Here is an 18,629-nt window from a genome sequence, read left to right as displayed (position 1 = left end):
TATGATGGTTTTTTTATATCTCATCTGCATCTTCCAACCTGAATAGTGACGACTTAGGGCAAGAAGTAGTATTGATTTTTGGTTCCAGTTCCAAACCAACTTTTAGGGATCTGAACCAATTCATAATGGATAAAAATGTAGGTGGGAAAAACGCCTGGGGTGTTTTTCTTTTTCAAAAACATCGGGTTGAACAAGTTCAACCCGGGCGGAAAAGGGCCCACTGTGTATCTTTTAACGATGGTGGTGTTGCTTCAACGCACGATATAGCCGATATAGCCAAAGTACAAAACAGTTGTCAGCAGTTTGTCTGGGGCCATGGTGATAGCTTGAACTATTAGCTGTGCATATGAATATGGAGGTTTGGAGTCATCCTTGGGGCTGTCTCCACCTGAGGCCTCTTTGTCATTTTCTGATTGGGAGTTGTCCCCTATAAGGTCAGAGGTCAAGACGCAGCCCATACTGTAGCTGGACAGTCCTGCCCCCCGTGGACTTGAGGGGCAAGAGTTTGCCGCACTGGATGATAGAGGTCCCAGCGGAGTCCTGAAGCAGGGTACGCCCCTAGGCCTGCGCTTCCTGAAAGCCTGCTCTATCAACTTGCTCTCGGAGGATGGGTCAATCCTCCAGAACGAGCCTTTACCCGGCTCTTCCTGGGACCGCGCTACTTTGATGAAGTAACTGTTCGAGGACAGGTTGTTGACGAATTGAGTTCTGCCAGCCTTTGTCTGCTGTCCGGTAGTAGGGGTAATTCTTGGTGATGTGAGTGTATATTCCATTCAGTGTCAGCTGTTTGTCTGGGGCCATGGTGATGGCTTGAACTATTAGCTGTGCATATGAATACGGAGGTTTGGAGTCATCCTTGGGGCTGTCTCCACCTGAGGCCTCTTTGTCATTTTCTGATTGGGAGTTGTCCCCTATAAGGTCAGAGGTCAAGACACGGCCCATCCTGTAGCTGGACAGTCCTGCCCCCCGTGGACTTGAGGGGCAAGAGTTTGCCGCACTAAGGTTACTGGTTGGTGAAGGCAAGGGGCTCATGAGGTTGGCTATGTTGTCTGGAATGTTGATGGTTAGCGGTGAAATCTGTGGCTGGACGGGCTTGACCGGCGACTCCGGCACGTTCCTTCGTTCCTTCTTGTCAGTGGACAGGGCTGTGAACGTGATCTTTATACTTGTGCTAGAGAACCGAAAACAGCACATCCGTGGCAGCTGGAGAGGTGGAGCCCCTCGTCTCTGGAACACCCCGTCTACAAACACCCCGTTTGACCCCCGGCATCGGAGCAGTGGGGTCTTTTGAGGGATGAATAATAATATATACTTAATGCCTACTAAACTACGCCACCTTTTTCTAGAGGGAAAGTAACAGGTCTACCTGGTTACATATGGATGGGGAGTTTTTCCCCCTTTTTGGCTGGCATGACATTGTGGCTTGTTCTTGTTCCTCAGGCTCTTTCTTTCGTTCGATCGTTCACTTGGTCTCCATTTGGTTCCACTTGTACACTCGTACACTCGAGTGTTTTTATCCAAAATGAGGGGTTCCATTTGGAACCCCCTGGGGAAACCCTGAGGGTCCCTGGACCCCACTTTGAGAACCACTGTCCCACCCCTGTTCAAACGTAGTTGCGTGCTGGTGTTGCGTAAAAAACAAATGGACCAATGCAAACTCAAACGCAGCTTTAAGCTTGTAGATCGGCTACTTTCTTTACAAGACATTGGCGCGCAGCTAAGTAGAAATGGCGTGTGATGTGGGGTTGCAAGGGTGGAAATCGCAAGATTGAAATGATCTAAAATTGTGTATAATTGTCAGTGTTTGGTGTAATGCTGGAATCGATCACATGGGATGATGGGATAAGGGTACACGGAGATAAGGTTCTGTAAGTGTTGTCTTTTTTATTTGGGGATTGCCTGTTTGTTTTTTGTTTTTATATATTCTGTACAGCATGTGATATTTCTCTTTAAATTAATAATGGTAATGCAATGCTTGTACCGACGTCAAATTCTGAACATTAGAACCCCCCCCCCCCCTACCTATAAATGCAAACTTTTCCATGACAAACAATTGACATAACTTTTCACATTTCAGTGTTTTTAGTTGGATTGGTTGGTTTTCCCATTATCCACTTGCCTCTAGTGTCAACGTTTGGTCATTTAGCACTTATTTTCTAGCACACTCAATTCAAGGAAAATAGTTTTTCTATTTTAATATTTTTTTTGGTTTCACACAGTGTTCAGATGCATCTCTTTATACACGTAGTCGTCCTGGAAGCTGGTTAAATACAAACCTTTGGGACCCTTTTGGTTTATTTTTTTCTTGCAGCAAATGCCTTATTGTTGGTAACTTGGCACCATCCTTAAAGGAATATTACAAACACCACGAAGCCTTGAATTCATTTAATTTTTGTTGTGTTTCTAAGTCAATAATCGGTTGTTTTTCTTTTGTATTTTTATTATAATGCACGTTATCACGTATGAGTCTTTCTCTTGGCTTTGTCTTTCTCTAACCTTATTGAACCCCACCCACCACGGTGAATGAAAAATACATTGTGACCATTATTGTCATGGAGGGACTTTTAGTCTTTTCTTCTCAGATTGGCATTTTCAGTATAGCTGTGTTTTGTGGAAAGAAAACGCAATGTTTATGCATGGAACAACACTCATGGAACAAGCTGATGCCACAGAGCTGCCTGACCTAGCATACGAGTATGACCAGGGGTCGGTCGTCTATAACAATTTCAGGTCTGTCATCTCAAGAAGTTGACCATCTAAATTCTAAAAAGATGGACATGAAAGCCGGTCATCAGATTATTGGCTGAGGAATGCGACAAAAACTAAAAGATCTCCGTGAATTCAAGGCTTCATAGGGTGTGTAATTGATATAAAATTCCTTAAGTTAAGATTCCCATGCCATTTTTGTCTAAGAATGAGTCTTAAGAAATTGGGTGCAACTGGAATGCATGCTTCATCCACTTGCAAAAAAACGACCTGCAAGCTAACCCGTGGCTTGTAGATCAGTTGTTTTTGTAAATGCTTCAGTCATCGGCCCTGGCAGTTTTCCAGCTGACTCTGTGAATCTAAACCAGTTCCACCACTCATTAGACAACATCTGAACGGCTCCACAAAAAAACCCGGAGTTAAGCAATATTTATTTTACTATATTATGTCCAGAAACGCTAACATTCTTTATCCCGAGAGATGTATCATGACCAAACTTTGAGAGAAAAAATCGTAATAAAGTTATAGTTCCTGGAAAAAAAAACTCTTCCCTTGTTGAGCTGCTGTATATGCCCACAACGTGAAACTGTGGCTACCTCTTCACACCTTTTGAAGGTCTTCATAATTTTGAGGAACCGTGCTGCCACTTGCTATAAATGTCCACTTGGAGGAGACAAAGGATAAGGAATGTATCTCAATTCATTTTAATTTGAAGTCTCCAAATTGACTGTACTTTGCTGCACTTAAGCTGACTTATTTTAATGAATAAAATGATGTTTTAACCAATCTGCATGGTAGAGTATGTTAATACAATAACTATTACATCTGTATGGAAGAGTATGTTAAAATTGAACTATCTGTAAGGTAATGGTAGAGTATGTTAATATAAATGGAAGTAGTACATCTGTATGGTAGACTGTAGAGTAGTTCGATTTCACCCATTTTCAACCTATCGTCATATAATTGGTCCTCACTAATATAATGGTACTATTTTCATCATCGTTAGACAGATTTCTTTATTTTACAAGAGTTATTTTTTGTATTAAGAACAATGGCTTCCATTATAGCATGACAACTTTCAGGAATAGAAAACCTGTTTCTATTAGCATTGTGTCCCTGGTAGGCAGTTTTCTGAACATGTCCACAGCCCTCTGAGAGACGAACTGAGTAGACAAAAATGGTACCATGTTATGAGCATCAGTGAGGACCAAGTATATGAAGATGGTGGAAGTCGTCCTTTAACTTTAATACAATATAACTAGTGTAGTTTTTGGCAACCATACCCTAGGATTGGGCAAGGGCTAAACAGGACGTAATATTCCCAATATACATTTTCCATAAATTATGAGAAATTAAAAGGCACCAAAGGCATGATCACATCTCTGATGCTCTCATCAAAATCCTCTTTTGACTTAGAATTACCAGTAAGTGAGAAACATCAGTTTCGAAATAAAAATAAAATAAAACGATTTTAGTACGCCCACCGGAAGTAGGCTATAATGTTAGTAAACTTTATTAACTAAACTTTATTAACTAAAGTTTACTTTATTTTACTATTGTAGCCTATTTTAGGCCTTTAAGGACGACTGCCCCCGGTCTGGAAAATGGACCAATCACAGACGGCTCAACCTCGGATACCCCCCCCCCCCCACCCTGACGTCATAACTCAGCGACGAAGCATTCGACACGAGGAAGGATGTGTAGTTCTTACACCTTCAGATAGCAGCGCATTTCTATGTTTATTAGTTTTCTCTTGCATATGAAACAAACATAATAAGGTTATTTAATAACGAGCGGATCCAGAAGATAACAGAATGGGCGATTTCAAGTCCCTGGGCCTCTCCGATTGGCTCATCCAACAATGTAAACAACTGGGGATCTCTAAGCCCTCTCCTGTGCAGGAGAACTGTCTGCCTCCCATCCTCCAAGGTAAAGCACATTTAAATATACTAACTTACTGAATGACTGACTGACTGCCTAATGTAATTTTCTTTAAACGTTATGACACTTACATTATGTAAGTGTTAAAATGACATTGATATTTATGTATATACAATTCCATGGTTCTTGGTTCGCATGACGCTCGTACGATCGTGACAGTCATGTTTCAGGGCTACAGCACATTTTAGATGTTGTTTACAGTTTAGACATTGATTGAAGTATTTATTAACAGTTTGCAGAATTACAGTAGGGCCTACATTTCAAGCACAACTCAAATACAAAAACTGTTAACTGTGAGTGGACACCATTTAGAGACGTACAATATTATACACGTACAATATACATATAGCCAAAAACAGGAAATCACCATAAAAGGGGAAACAACATACAGTGAGGGGAAAAACAAGGAGTCAAAGGGATTCACGTGTCTTAATGACAGTTGGTAGGGCGTTCCACATTTTTGTGGCATAGGAGCGAAATTAATTTAGTCCCTTGTTTGTGCCGAATCTGTGTTGCACATGGTTTGTTGAACTCCCGCTGGTGGTGTGGATTTCATTGACATTAAGGATAAGGAAGTATTTAGGTACATGGGTATCTTCGTCAGGTGCCTGGTGTATCAAAACCTGTGGACCAGACCCATTGCAAGATGCTGTACTTTGACAGATGCTAGTTTCTTTGAGGCACTGCGACGGCATTGTTATTATTTGTTAGACTAGAGTTGATGCTGCGCTTAGTTTACCCGCTTGTTCCGATCTTTGCTTTTTGTACTATGTATAGTGTTCTATATTGTTTGTTTTAATGGACCCTGAGTCTAGACAAATGAAGTTGATTGATATTGTTCCATTTAATAACATAGTTCTGCTAGTGACAGTATAGTTCATCACAGTTGTGTTGTGTTTGTGTTGTGCAGGTCGGGACTGTCTGGGCTGTGCTAAGACAGGCAGTGGAAAGACGGCAGCTTTTGTCCTGCCGGTTCTACAGAAACTGTCTGAAGACCCGTACGGTATCTACTGTCTGGTGCTGACGCCTACCAGGTTGGTGGTGTCTGTTCATTTCTACAGCATTGGATCTCAATGTGGGGAGTAGCAGATCTACAAGCTCACAGCGCGTCACTTTGGGGCCACAATATAAGCTTGTAGATTATGATAGGCTCACGATTAAAACAAAAAGAGCACATCTACAAGCTCACAGCGTGTCACTTTGTGCCGCACTATGAGCTTGTATATCTGCTATTTTGTCTTATTTTTATTATGAGAATTGGGTATAATGAGACAGAATAGTGCTCAATGTCTTGTTACTGATAATGAAGATATTAAGTCCTATGTCTGACATACAGTATGCTGATCTGTATTCAATAGAATGTATACATAAATTACACCACTGTAGTATGTAGTGGTACAAAAAACATCTTTCTGAAATGTAAAGCCTATGTAGGCAACATGGCTGTGTTATAACGATGAGACGTTTACATGTATTAATCTTACACATTGTCGACGCTTGTAAACATGGCGTTTGTTTGACAGGGAACTGGCGTACCAGATCGCTGAACAGTTCCGAGTCCTGGGGAAACCTCTGGGTCTGCGAGACTGCATCGTGGTCGGTGGAATGGGTAACGTTTCAATCATATCATACTGTATGCACATTCTGTTTGTAGTCTGCCACTGGGAGCAGGCAAAATGGGTAATTCAAATACATTGAATTTTCCTGTCGATTCCTATCGTCTCTGTCGGTGGAAACTGGAAACCTCATAATATTCTGTCCAAAATTCTTCACTATTAAAATTCAAAAGTAGCAGATCTACAGTACAAGCTCAAAACGTGTTTTTGTGTGACGCTGATCAAGGAAGATGATGCACATACACACACACACACACACACGCACACACACACACACACACACACACACACACACACAGCAGCTACTCACAGCTGCACTATATCGCTCTGATAAACCCACATTAAGGAACAAGAAGTCAATAACGGCTATCGCGGACTCACGCTGCATTATAAAACCCAGAGTAGACGGACAATAATAAGAACACTTACGTTATGTATCTGCAGTTTCTGCAATGTACAAATTCAACTTTGTTTAGTGTGGTAATAATGCTCCCGCAGTATTTAATTTGTTTTTATTGCGGACTGCAGATCTCCTGAAATGAATTCTGTCAGAGGAGAGCCGTAGCCTACTTACTTAGTACTCGGTGTGTGACTGTGTGTGTGTGTGTGTGTGTGTGTGTGTGTGTGTGTGTGTGTGTGTGTGTGTACAGCTGCGCTGCATAATAATTAGGAGAGAGAGAGGACGAGAGTTTAGGAGCAAGAGAGATGGAATGTAAAACACGTTGTTTCAAAGTCTTTATAGTTTTGACCAGATTTTAGTGTGCTTGTGTGTGTGCGTGTGTGTGGAGGGGTTATTGTCACGTCGTCACTATGGAGCAGACAGCAGCATGCTGCCGCGCTGCGGAAGCAAGTCCATGCAGTCTGGGAGATTAATCGGAAAATGAATATAACGGCGCGTGAGCCTGTCTGGCCCACGGCCCGTTGGGCAGTGACAAAGTCGGCCCGGGCCCGGCCCGTTTTGGTGGGCCTGGCCGGGCCCCGTCGGTACCCGACGGGCTTGCAGGGCTCTAACACACACACACACACACACACACACACACACACACACACACACACACACACACACACAGTCACACACACACACACACACACACAAAGTTAGAATTTGGAGATAAGAGGTTTCTGCCCGACAGCAACGATATAGCAGTTGTCTTATCTCACCTCATCCTCTGCTCTGCTCTCACGTTGGGGTTTTGCGCTGGGCTTTGTGTGAGTACTGTATTTTTATGTATGACAAATGTTTGTATTCCATTCTATGCTCTTAAGTCCGCTGTGTCTCCAAACAGACATCATCACGCAGGCCTTGGAGCTGTCAAAGAAGCCTCATGTGGTGGTGGCGACTCCAGGAAGACTGGCCGATCACATCCGCAGCTCCAACACCTTCAGCATGAGCAGACTGCAGTTCCTGGTCTGTCTTCTTCTCCTTCTTAATCTACAACTTGGTTTATTCATCAACCACTTCGTTTCAACCTGCTGTCCCTGTTTCGGGGCTATACATGTATACATGCTATACATGTACAGTGATGTAAATCAATGTAATGAGTCCCGGGATGCAGGGAAGGTCTTTTAAATGAGTCCCAGGGACATTTTATGAGTCCCACTTCAACGACGTTAGGAGTCATATTTTGCCATTTTTACAAATTGCAGCATTTAACTCCCATTTCATTTTGGTTATAATGTGGTTATATGCATGTAGAAAACAGAAGAAAAAATTATTATTATAACTAAAGCTAGCAAAATAAACTAGAATAAAAAAACAGTACAGTAGTGCAGAGGTCGTTGTTTTATTGCGTCCCTTAACTATAAACTGCGTTTTGGGATGCAAAATGCAGCCTATTTTAATCTCTGCATGTATACATGCTATACATGCTATATATGTACAGTAGCAACATAACTATTAAAAAAATGAATTTGAAGGTTTTCAGAAACCTTAGGTCAGGCCCTAGAAGGCCTTCCCAGATTCTGCCTCAGGCATCAACGGGTTACCTGGCTCAAGGAGACCAAATATTTACTTATTTAGGGGTTGGAATTAGAGTTAGGCCTGATTTAAACTTGGTGATGGTGACATCATGCAAGCTTGATTTTTGGTGTGCGTTACTACTGGCACCCAACGTATAACTCAGGCTTTAGGGTTAGTGTTAACCCATTCATACGAGCTTGTAGGTCTGCTATTTTTGAAAAATCGTGAAAATATTTATTTCAGAAAAATGGATTTTGAATATTTATTTTTTAATTTTGAGGTCGGGCCTAAATGGTAAAAATGATAAAATATTTCATTATAAGTATATTAGTTATACGTGTGTGTGTGTGTGTGTGTGTGTGTGTGTGTGTGTGTGTGTGTGTGTGTGTGTGTGTGTGTGTGTGTGTGTGTGTGTGTGTGTGTGTGTGTGTGTGTGTGTGTGTGTGTGTGTGTGTGTGTGTGTCAGATCCTGGACGAGGCTGACCGGCTGTTAGAGCAGGGCTGTGAGGACTTCACTAAAGACCTGGAGACCATCATCAGCTTCGTGCCCAAGAAGCGCCAGACGCTGCTGTTCAGCGCCACGCTCAACGACACGCTGCAGCAGCTGCAGAGCGTCGCCCTCAACCAGCCCTTCTTCTATGAGGCCCAGTCTGAGTGAGTCTGAGTCTGAGACCCCCCTCTCAAAGTGAGGCTCCCCCCTAAGGGCCCATTCATACTCCTATTTTACCGCTGTTTCGGCGCTGTAGTGCCGAAATGATTTCGGCTCGTCAGAAATTTTCAGTAGCACCGAAGAGCCGACTTTAGGTCGGTACCCGCTAGGGCATTCACTTCTAGTCATTTTTACTAGTTGACTAGTTGCCTAGTTTACTAGTCGACTAGTTGTTTAACTACCTATTATGTAAAAAATAGGAAATAAATATGTGTACATTGGTGACTATAACTATAATCTACCTGATCGTGTGGCCTACAAAATCGGGAAGAAAATGTACTTCTTTTTTTTCTTATCAACTAGTCAACTAGTACCAACAAGGTTGACTAGTGGATTTACTAGTCAACTAGTAAATTAGTCGACTAGTTGCTTAATGCCCTAGTACCCGCCCCCCCGAACCTCAAATGACGTCACATTGTAGGCTCTACAGAGCCTCTAAAATAGGAGTATGAAACGGCCCTAAGACCTCCACGGGTCTTAGGACCCCACTTTGAGAACCAATGGTCTGAACTGAACATCTATGAATGGCCGCGTTTATATGAAGGGTGATCATTCCGAATAAATGCTTCAGAATAAAATACTTCGGAAGTAATGTTTTTTGCTGCGAGTTTCCATGGGAAATGGTCATTCCGAATGAGTGTTTATATGGAGAAGTGATATAAGACATGATACATGTTAATTCACGTGAAACTACGCCATCTGTTGGACACATAAAATATAGGCAGTTCATTCATTGTGACTGTCTCAACAATACAAACATTACAGACGAAAGACGATACTTTGAAATCCCATCATTTCATTCCACAGTAGCTTTGAGGCTGCTGGTTGGATAGGGGCGGGCATACAGTGCCTTCGGAAAGTATTCACACCCCTTCACTTTTACCACATTTTGTTTTGTTACAGCCTCATTTCAAAATGGATTAAATTTGTTTTTTTCCTCATCAATCTACACACAATACCCCATAATGATGAAGTGAAAAATGTTTTCTCAAATATTTAGTTAATTTATAAAAAATAAGAAACTGGAAAAACACATGTACATAAGCATTCACACTCTTGACTTAGTACCAAGTTGAGGCACCTTTGGGGACTTTTTGGGAATGATCCTACAAGCTTGGCACACTTGAATTTGGGGTATTCTCCCACTTTTTCTCTGCAGATCCTCTCAAGCTCTGTCAGGTTAGACGGGGAGCGTCGCTGAACAGCTATTTTCAGGTCCTTCCAGAGATGCTCAATGGGGTTCAAGTCTGGGCTCTGGCTGGGCCACTCAAGGACTTTCACCGAGTTGTCCTAACCAATCCTTCGTTATCTTAGCTGTGTGCTTGGGGTCGTTGTCCTGTTGGAAGGTGAATCGTTGACCAAGTCGGAGGTCCTGAGCGCTCTGGAGCAGGTTTTCATCCAGAATGTCTGTACACTGCTCCATTTATCTTTCCCTTTATCCTGACAAGTCTCCCAGTTCCTGCCGTTGAAAAACATCCCCACAGCATGATGCTGCCACCACCATGCTTCACCGTAGGGATGGTATTTGCCAGGTGATGAGCGGTGCCTGGTTTCCTCCAGACCGAAGCCTCTCCTCAATAAAAGGCACATGACAGCCGGGCGTCACAGCGCACTTGGAGTTTGCCAAAAGGCACCTAAATGACTCTCAGACCATTATTAACAAGATTCTCTTGTCTGATGAAACCAAAATAGAGCTTTTCGGCCTGAATGCCAAAGCGTTACGTCTGGAGGAAACCAGGCACAGCTCATCACCTGGCAAATAACATCCTTACGGTGAAGCATGGTGGTGGCAGCATCATGCTGTGGGGAGAACAAGTCTCCCAGGAACTGGGAGACTTGTCAGGATAGAGGGAAAGATGAATGGAGCAGTGTACAGAGACATCCTGGATTAAAACCTGCTCCAGAGCGCTCAGGACCTCCGACTTGGTCAACGATTCACCTTCCAACAGGACAACGACCCCAAGCACACAGCTAAGATAACGAAGGATTGGTTTTAGGTCAAATTCAAGTGTGCCAAGCTTGTAGCATCATTCCCAAAAGGTCTTAAGGCTGTAATTGCTTCCAAAGGTGCCTCAACTTAGTACTAAGTCAAGAGTGTGAATACTTATGTACATGTGTTTTTCCAGCTTCTTATTTTTAATAAATTAACAAAATATTTGAGAAAACTTTTTTCACTTTTCACTGTGTAGATTGATGAGGAAAAAAACGAATTTAATCCATTTTGAAATGAGGCTGTAACAAAACAAAATGTGGTAAATGTGAAGGGGTGTGAATACTTTCCGAAGGCACTGTATATGTTTACTGTCTTTTTATCCCCACCCGCTGCGGCTCCCCTTCTTCGCTGGGAAGGTGATCATCTCGTTTTTATTTGTACTTTATTATCTACAGCACGGCCAGGGCACACAACACACTGATTATTATTGGGTCGCTCGTTATTTTTGAGAGAGAGAGAGAGAGACCGTTGAACACACACACACACTGACACACACACACACACACAGATCAGGGGTATCATCATCTGCTGCTGCTCCACGTTTTTTGTGGATTTCGGATCTGCAAAATGCACGAAATAACGCGCTCTATGTGCAAACTCCTCGGCGCGCCTTGGATATGAGCGCCTTGGAGCATGCTCAGAAAGACCAGAATGAACTTACATCCGAAGCAGTGTGTATACATGAGTCCAATTTTCTTTCAATCGCATTGAACATTGGAATAATCCGGCCAGTGACATCGGAATGGTTTTTAGATCGCATCGAGCATTTTCATTCGGATTTAAGTTTTTGTACAGTAGGTGTTTACATGACAAGTGTAATAGGATTGAACTTCTATTCGGAATGAAAAGGGGATTTAACTGCCCATGTAAACGTAGCCAATGATTCGTCACGTGCCACCACGACTCGGAATAAACATATTTTCTGTTGCGACGTCAGGACCCGTACGGTGGAGGAACTGGACCAGCGCTACATGCTGACCCCGGAGAGGGTGAAGGACGCCTACCTGGTCCACCTCGTCCAGAACTTCACTGACCAGCACTACGACTGGTCCATCCTCATCTTCACCAACACCTGCAAGTAAGACAACAGTCGCACAGCACTTCTGTTTTCTGTGATTCTTATGCGTGTTTGTTGGCTTTAAATAATAATAATACGCTTTTTTGAGGGGGGCTAGCCGCTCTCAACATCTGTCTTTTGGAATTGTGTCATGTGGCAGCCAAAGTCTATGGACTTTTTAAATGTTTGTTTAGAGCACTTTAAACAAACATAACCAGGTGCCCCTCACTTCTTCTTCCAGAAATTGCCAGATCCTCACCATGATGCTGCGCGAATTCAACTTCCCTACCATCTCCTTACACTCCATGATGAAACAGGTGATTGATGTGGGACTCAAACACTTCATCAAACTGACCCATTTGAAACGGTCTGCCATCGATAGAATAATCGGCAAAAATTGATAGTGGCAGCCCCAAAAATGAGAGTAACAATCAAGCTGTGCTTCGTTTATAGACATTCTTAACTGAAATGTCATGAAAGGTCCCTGTGTACTTCAGCAACGCACTGAACCCTGATCTTGCTCCACTCAATCTTATCTACCGTATATGAATTTTTATCCCACGATTTTGTAACCCATTTTTCACCCCTGTGTCAATTATCTAATTTATTATTTATCTATTTAATTATCTGATCCTGGGCTCTACACACCCTCCACCAACCTAGTCCCCATATATGGGGGGACATGGGGAGAGCAACGGACTTGAACTCATGCTTCCTTCATGCCTGAGTGTCCAAGTTGCTCCTTTACACCTGACAGGGGGGAGTTTTCCTGGTTGGACGTAGCGCGTGGAAGGAACGCGTTATTCCAACCAGTTCCTTTCCCCTCCATCAGGGAGGCAGTTTAGAGACCAGGATTACTCAATCTTATGAATGGAGCAGGATAAGAATAATGGAAATATAAAAACCCTCTGAGCCGATAACAACTCTCTTGAGAGAGAGAAATCCCATTTGCTTTCTGAAAAGAGTGTGATTTAAATTTGTGCGGCGGCACAAAACAATCATCCCCCCAATCATCTGCACTAAAGAGGGTTAAGTCAGGTGATGATAGGGTCTACTCTGCACAGTAAATCACAGCTTGCCTCATTCGTCGCCTTTTCTTCACAGAAACAACGCTTCGCCAACCTCTCCATGTTCAAGTCCAGCGTCTACAAGATCCTGGTTGCCACGGACGTGGCGGCGAGGTAACCGTGTTCCTCGTCTGCGAGCTGCACTTCGTATGATACAGAAATGAGATGAATTGATTGATTGAATACTTTTAACAGTTTGCAAAGAGACACAGTGGTACAATTATACAAATGGTGCTTAAATAAAGGATAACACAGAAATCCATGAGGCGTTGCTTCCATTGTGGGCCTGTGTATACAATTCATAAAGACATACAATAATATCTACACTCGGAGTTAAATTAACTTTGATTGAATATACATTGGGGTCCCAGAGATCCGTAGACTAATTCAGGTCCAACCTGGGGGTCCTTGAAATGAAAATCTGTCAAAATCACTGCCGGAGCCGTAAAGATCCTTGGCATTTTATTTTCTACTTTCCGTGGGATAAGGAGTGTCAATGTGGGGGGTCCTTGACATGGAAAAGTTTGGGAACCACTGATCTATACTAGTAGCGATAAAAGAAATGTATCGCACCCAAACATGAAAACAAAGTACAAATCCTGCTCAGGGTTTCATGACGCCCTTTTAAGGGGGCGGGAACCCCTTTTGGTGTTTTAAACATTATGTTATAATTTAGCTATTGGAAAATAGCAGATCTACAAGCTCATAGCGCGCGCGCTACGAGCTTGTAGGTCTGCTATTTTTGAAAAATCCTGAAAATATTTTTTTTTTTAATTTCGAGGTCAAGCCTAAATGGGTTAAAGGTGTTCTCTGACTGGTTGTTGTGTGTTCACATCCCCAGGGGTCTGGACATCCCTACTGTCCAGGTGGTCATCAACCACAACACCCCGGGACTGCCCAAGAACTACATCCACAGAGTGGGGCGAACGGCCAGAGCTGGTAACATCAGCTCCACACCACACCACACCACACCACACCACACCACACCACACCACACCACACCACACACACCACACCACACCACACCACACCACACCACACCACACCACACCACACCACACCACACCACACCACACCACACCACACCACACCACACCACACCCCACACCACACCACACCACACCACACCACACCACACACACCACACCACACCACACACACCCCACACCACACCACACACACCACACACACCACACCACACCACACACACCACACCACACACACCACACACCACACCACACACACCACACACCACACCACACCACACCACACCACACCACACCACACCACACCACACCACACACACCACACACACCACACACACCACACCACACACACCACACACCACACCACACCACACCACACCACACCACACACCACACACACCACACCACACCACACACACCACACCACACACACCACACCACACACACCACACCACACACACCACACACACCACACCACACCACACACCACACCACACACACCACACCACACCACACCACACACACCCCACACCACACCACACCACACCACACCACACACACCACACACACCACACCACACCACACCACACCACACCACACCACACACACCACACCACACCACCCACAGTGTCCTTTGTTCGATCCCTGCAAGACCCCATTACATGAATTAATGTTCTCAGTCACCACAAATAATTTCAGTTATTATATATTACAGAAGTCTTCCATTCAAGTCACCCCAAGCTCACAATAGGCTATTTTTTAAAGAGTTATCGAAGTGTTCAAACGAGCAATAGATTCAATTTAAGAGTGTTTGAATTGGTCAACATGGCTATAGAATGATCAGAAGCCTCTTCGGATATTTAATCAAATCAAAGGTTAAAGCCTCGATCTGCGATTTCTTCAACTGGGAATGAAGAACATCATTTAGGTTCCGAAAAATCTGAACAAAACATCATAATTCTACATGTTGTTTTTGGAAACACTCAGTTTCACAAATCACAGATTGTCTAACAAAAACAATTGCTGGTCATGAGATTTGGTGGAAGATGGAATGAAGACGTATGATGCACTTTAAAACCCATTTTGTTCGGGAACCCCTTTTGGTGTTGGCATTATGTTATGCTTTAGCTATTGAAAAATAGCCGATCTACAAGCTCATAGCTTGTAGGTCTGCTATTTTTGCAAAATCAGTAGAAGACATTTTTAGAATCTGATCTCAGGTCAAAATGGGTTAACACTGGTGTGAAGACTGCAAGGATATATCACAAGTCTTAGCATGTGCTGTGCTTGTTGTCTAGGAAGGAATGGAGTGTCCATCACCTTGGTGACTCAGTATGACATCCACCTGGTCCAGTCCATTGAGGAGCAGACCCGTAAGTCCAAACCAGGGTTTGTCAAAGTGGGGGAATATGGGGGATATGATCTTTGGAATTGATCAATATCTCGTCATACTTCGTAAAATGCACCGGGGTTGCACTGTACGTTGCGTTATTTTTCGATCTACAGTGCACCTAATCTTGCCAAAAATATCTCACAACACGTAGAGCAGAGACAGATGGTCTTCTCAATATTGTAAGGATTGTTATGTTACAAAGACTGATATTGCAAAAGTAATTAAATTTCCAAACGCTCTTCCTATTTATTGTGGCTGGTATTTTAACTAAGTGTATGATGATGTCTTCAATGTTACTGTACAATAGGAATTACTATTTCAGTAGATGAGGTGGTCCTCATTAGTACCATTATTTGCTTTATAGCTTAGAATGTAAACTGCTACTGGGATGTGTAATTAGGTCATACTGTTTGAGTATGTTTTAAGCTGATGGCTGAGGGTAAATGGCATTAATTGTCCAAAAGGTGGTGCTGTTTACCATTCATTGGAATGGCTCAGAGCACATGCAGACTGACTTGGGACTTTGTTAGTCCCGGCCTAGGCTGACAGTACTCAAGCTTTTCAAGGCAGCCAGCACAGGCACACCTGAGCTTCCATGCGTGGCCAAAAGCCGCTCGTGGCCGGTGTCTCTTCCTGGTTTTTAGACCGCTGGTGGATGGAAATTAAGCTCCACCCACGTGGCAGAATGCCGCAGGGGGCGAACATTTCTGGGAATTTAACCGACGCAGCATTTTGCCGCGTTGGTGGAGCTCCGTTTCCAATTTCCACCCACCAGCTGTCTAAAAACCTGGAAGAGACGTCGGCTACGAGCGACTTTTGTCCGCGCATGGAATCCTAGGTGTGCTTACACCCATAGAGATTCAAACTAGCGTCCTATTGGTCCACCAACCTATGTGAGCCACCTTTTTGAGCTTGTGGATCCACTACTTTTGATGCTTTTGTGTGAGACGCGTGATCAAGTAGTAGTGATTTATGAAAAAAGTAAAACAAAGTTTCAACAGCAATTTGCTCATGCTTTGTGCAGAGACCAAGCTGAAGGAGTTCCCTATGGAGGAGAAGGAAGTACTCAGCATCCTGACCCAGGTCAACATCACCAGGAGACGCTGTGAGATTGTACGCAAAGCTTCTGTCTTTCTGTTCATACGTTCTGTACACACACACACACACACACCTTTAAAGTTTACATGGAATAAAGCTCAAATAAAATCTTATGACTGAAAATGTAATGTTGTTTAGGTGTTATCATCCTAAACCTATATGCTGCTGTTCTTCATCTAAAAGGCCTTGTGTGGGTTTGACTGTAACATCTTAAATCTGCCCTGCATCGCATCGCACAACACAAATAGTCTGTATTCCATTTCCTAGTAGGTACCGATAGTTAGATGTTCATTCATGATCGTATCGTAATGCTTTTCTATGTTCCACTGTGTGAACCGTTTGACAGAAACTGGAGTCGACAGACTTTGACGAGAAGAAGGAGACTAACAAGAGGAAACAGATGATCATGGAGGGCAAGGTAAAACTAATTATGTATTGCAATGAATATCAAATAATTAAATATCGAATCAAGAAACCGGGCCTGCACACAAAAGCCTGAGTAAATGTAAAAAGTGATTCAATCAATCTGTATGTCACTAACTGCCTCCAGATTTTATTTTATATATTTTATATAAAATAAAAAATCGCCTAAAGCTAATGTGGCTACCGTCTTTTTATAAGTCATCAGAAGCGTTAATATTTTAACCGCGACGTAGCAACGATTTAGTAATGAGCCACTAAGGGCCGATTCATACACTTTTACCGCTGTTTCGGCGCTGTAGTGCCGAAATGATTTCGGCTCGTCAGAAATTTTCAGTAGCACCGAAGAGCCGACTTTATTACGGTACCCTAAAATGACGTCACATTGTAGGCTCTACAGCACCGAACCGACTTTTATTCGGCTCTAAAATAGGAGTATGAATCGGCCCTAACATCGACGTTCTTAAAACCCTTTTTTTTACTCAATTCTGAGAAAAAAAGGGGTTTAAGATTCTTGCTCAAATGTGTATCTCGATTTTCCTCCACAAGAATTGAGATCCTGATTCTCATTTTTTCCATGAAAATATTTATTAAAAAAAAACCAAACTAAAATGAATTGGACGGCCAACTGCTGCACGAAAGTGCTGCACGATTCGTCACAAAATGAGATTGCATAGGTGTCTGAATCTAGATCTTGATCTTTTTTCGATTCTTTGTGCAGCACTACTATATAGTTAAAAGTTTCATAGTGCTTCTTTAAGTGATTGATCTTTGTTCTGCTACGTATACAGTGCAGGGGCAGTGATGGTGGGTTGGTCTGGTCTGCTCTCTTTCCAGGATCCTGACCTGGAGGCAAAGAGGAAAGCAGAGATGGACAAGATCAGGAGACACAAGAAACGGTTCAAGAACAAGATCCGGGAGGACATGAAGAGGCAGCAGGAGCAGGAACAGCACGGTGGGAAACACCCTGACAAGACAGACGGGAACACAAAACATGACGAATCCAACAAGAAGAGAACTGCACCCAAGAAACAAGTAGAACCAACAACATCGGCAGAAACAGCCAGACGAAAGCAACCAGAAACCTCTGCAGAAACAATCTAAAATAAATCCTTTTCTAATACAGGAACTTTGCAAGCCGTGCTGTGTAACATTGTCCGTCGGTGGAAACCTCATGATTTCCAACACTGTTACTTTTCAGGATTAAAACTCTAAAAGTAGAAGATACACAAGTTCAAAATGCATTGCTTCACACTGCGTTTCGACCTTTTGGATCTGCTACTTTTTATGCTTTTGTGTGACACTGTAGTATGATCAAGTAGGCAGGGCATTTATTTATAAAAAAAAATTTAAACTCACAAAGTTAGAAAAACACTCTCCCCATGCTTTCGGCCTGGTGGAGACAAACGGACATAAGGTTTCTTCCCAACATCGATATTTCACAGGTTCGTTTCCATTATGCTACAGTTGGGTTTCAGAAAATATGGTTCTCAGAACCTATTTTGGGTCCTGATCTCAGTGGTAAATGGTAAATTTATGTAGCCTCTATTATCCAAAGTGCTTTACATAGATTGTGCATTATTCACCCATTCACACACCGATAGTGGAGGAACACATGCAAGTCACCAACCTGCACATCGGGAGCAATTAAAGGTTCAGCACTTTGCTCAAGGACACCAACTT

General features: G+C 43.0%; 1 protein-coding gene and 1 pseudogene across 2 annotated transcripts; one reads left to right on the top strand and one right to left on the bottom strand.

The window, feature by feature from the left end:
* Positions 1–5: 5 nt before the first annotated feature.
* On the bottom strand, positions 6–3,456 carry LOC310860538 (forkhead box protein K2-like; annotated as a pseudogene). The gene has a single exon. The product of its transcript is annotated as a forkhead box protein K2-like (transcript).
* A 933-nt stretch (positions 3,457–4,389) lies between these two features.
* Positions 4,390–18,309, top strand: ddx49 (DEAD (Asp-Glu-Ala-Asp) box polypeptide 49). Its single transcript, XM_083766372.1, has 13 exons — positions 4,390–4,635; positions 5,558–5,681; positions 6,171–6,256; positions 7,550–7,671; positions 8,690–8,877; positions 11,863–12,003; positions 12,224–12,299; positions 13,087–13,163; positions 13,891–13,988; positions 15,334–15,408; positions 16,453–16,541; positions 16,873–16,944; positions 17,784–18,309. Exons 1-13 carry the CDS (start codon positions 4,521–4,523, stop codon positions 18,048–18,050), a joined length of 1,530 nt encoding a protein of 509 aa, XP_083622498.1. The 5' UTR covers positions 4,390–4,520; the 3' UTR covers positions 18,051–18,309.
* The last annotated feature ends 320 nt before the right edge of the window (positions 18,310–18,629 follow it).

This window comes from Protomyctophum parallelum (genome assembly GCF_964188405.1).
Source record: "Protomyctophum parallelum genome assembly, chromosome: 6".
NCBI classification, from domain to species: Eukaryota; Metazoa; Chordata; class Actinopteri; order Myctophiformes; family Myctophidae; genus Protomyctophum; species Protomyctophum parallelum.
Note: the sequence above shows the minus strand (reverse complement) of the source record. Positions and strands in the feature narration are given on the sequence as shown.

Excerpts from the sequence above, each read along its gene's own strand:
- ddx49 (XM_083766372.1), top strand. The coding sequence starts at position 4,521 with ATGGGCGATTTCAAGTCCCTGGGCCTCTCCGATTGGCTCATCCAACAA. Across the intron at positions 5,682-6,170 it reads CTGGTGCTGACGCCTACCAG|GGAACTGGCGTACCAGATCG; the intron begins GTTGGTGGTGTC and ends TTTGTTTGACAG. Across the intron at positions 13,989-15,333 it reads GGGGCGAACGGCCAGAGCTG|GAAGGAATGGAGTGTCCATC; the intron begins GTAACATCAGCT and ends CTTGTTGTCTAG.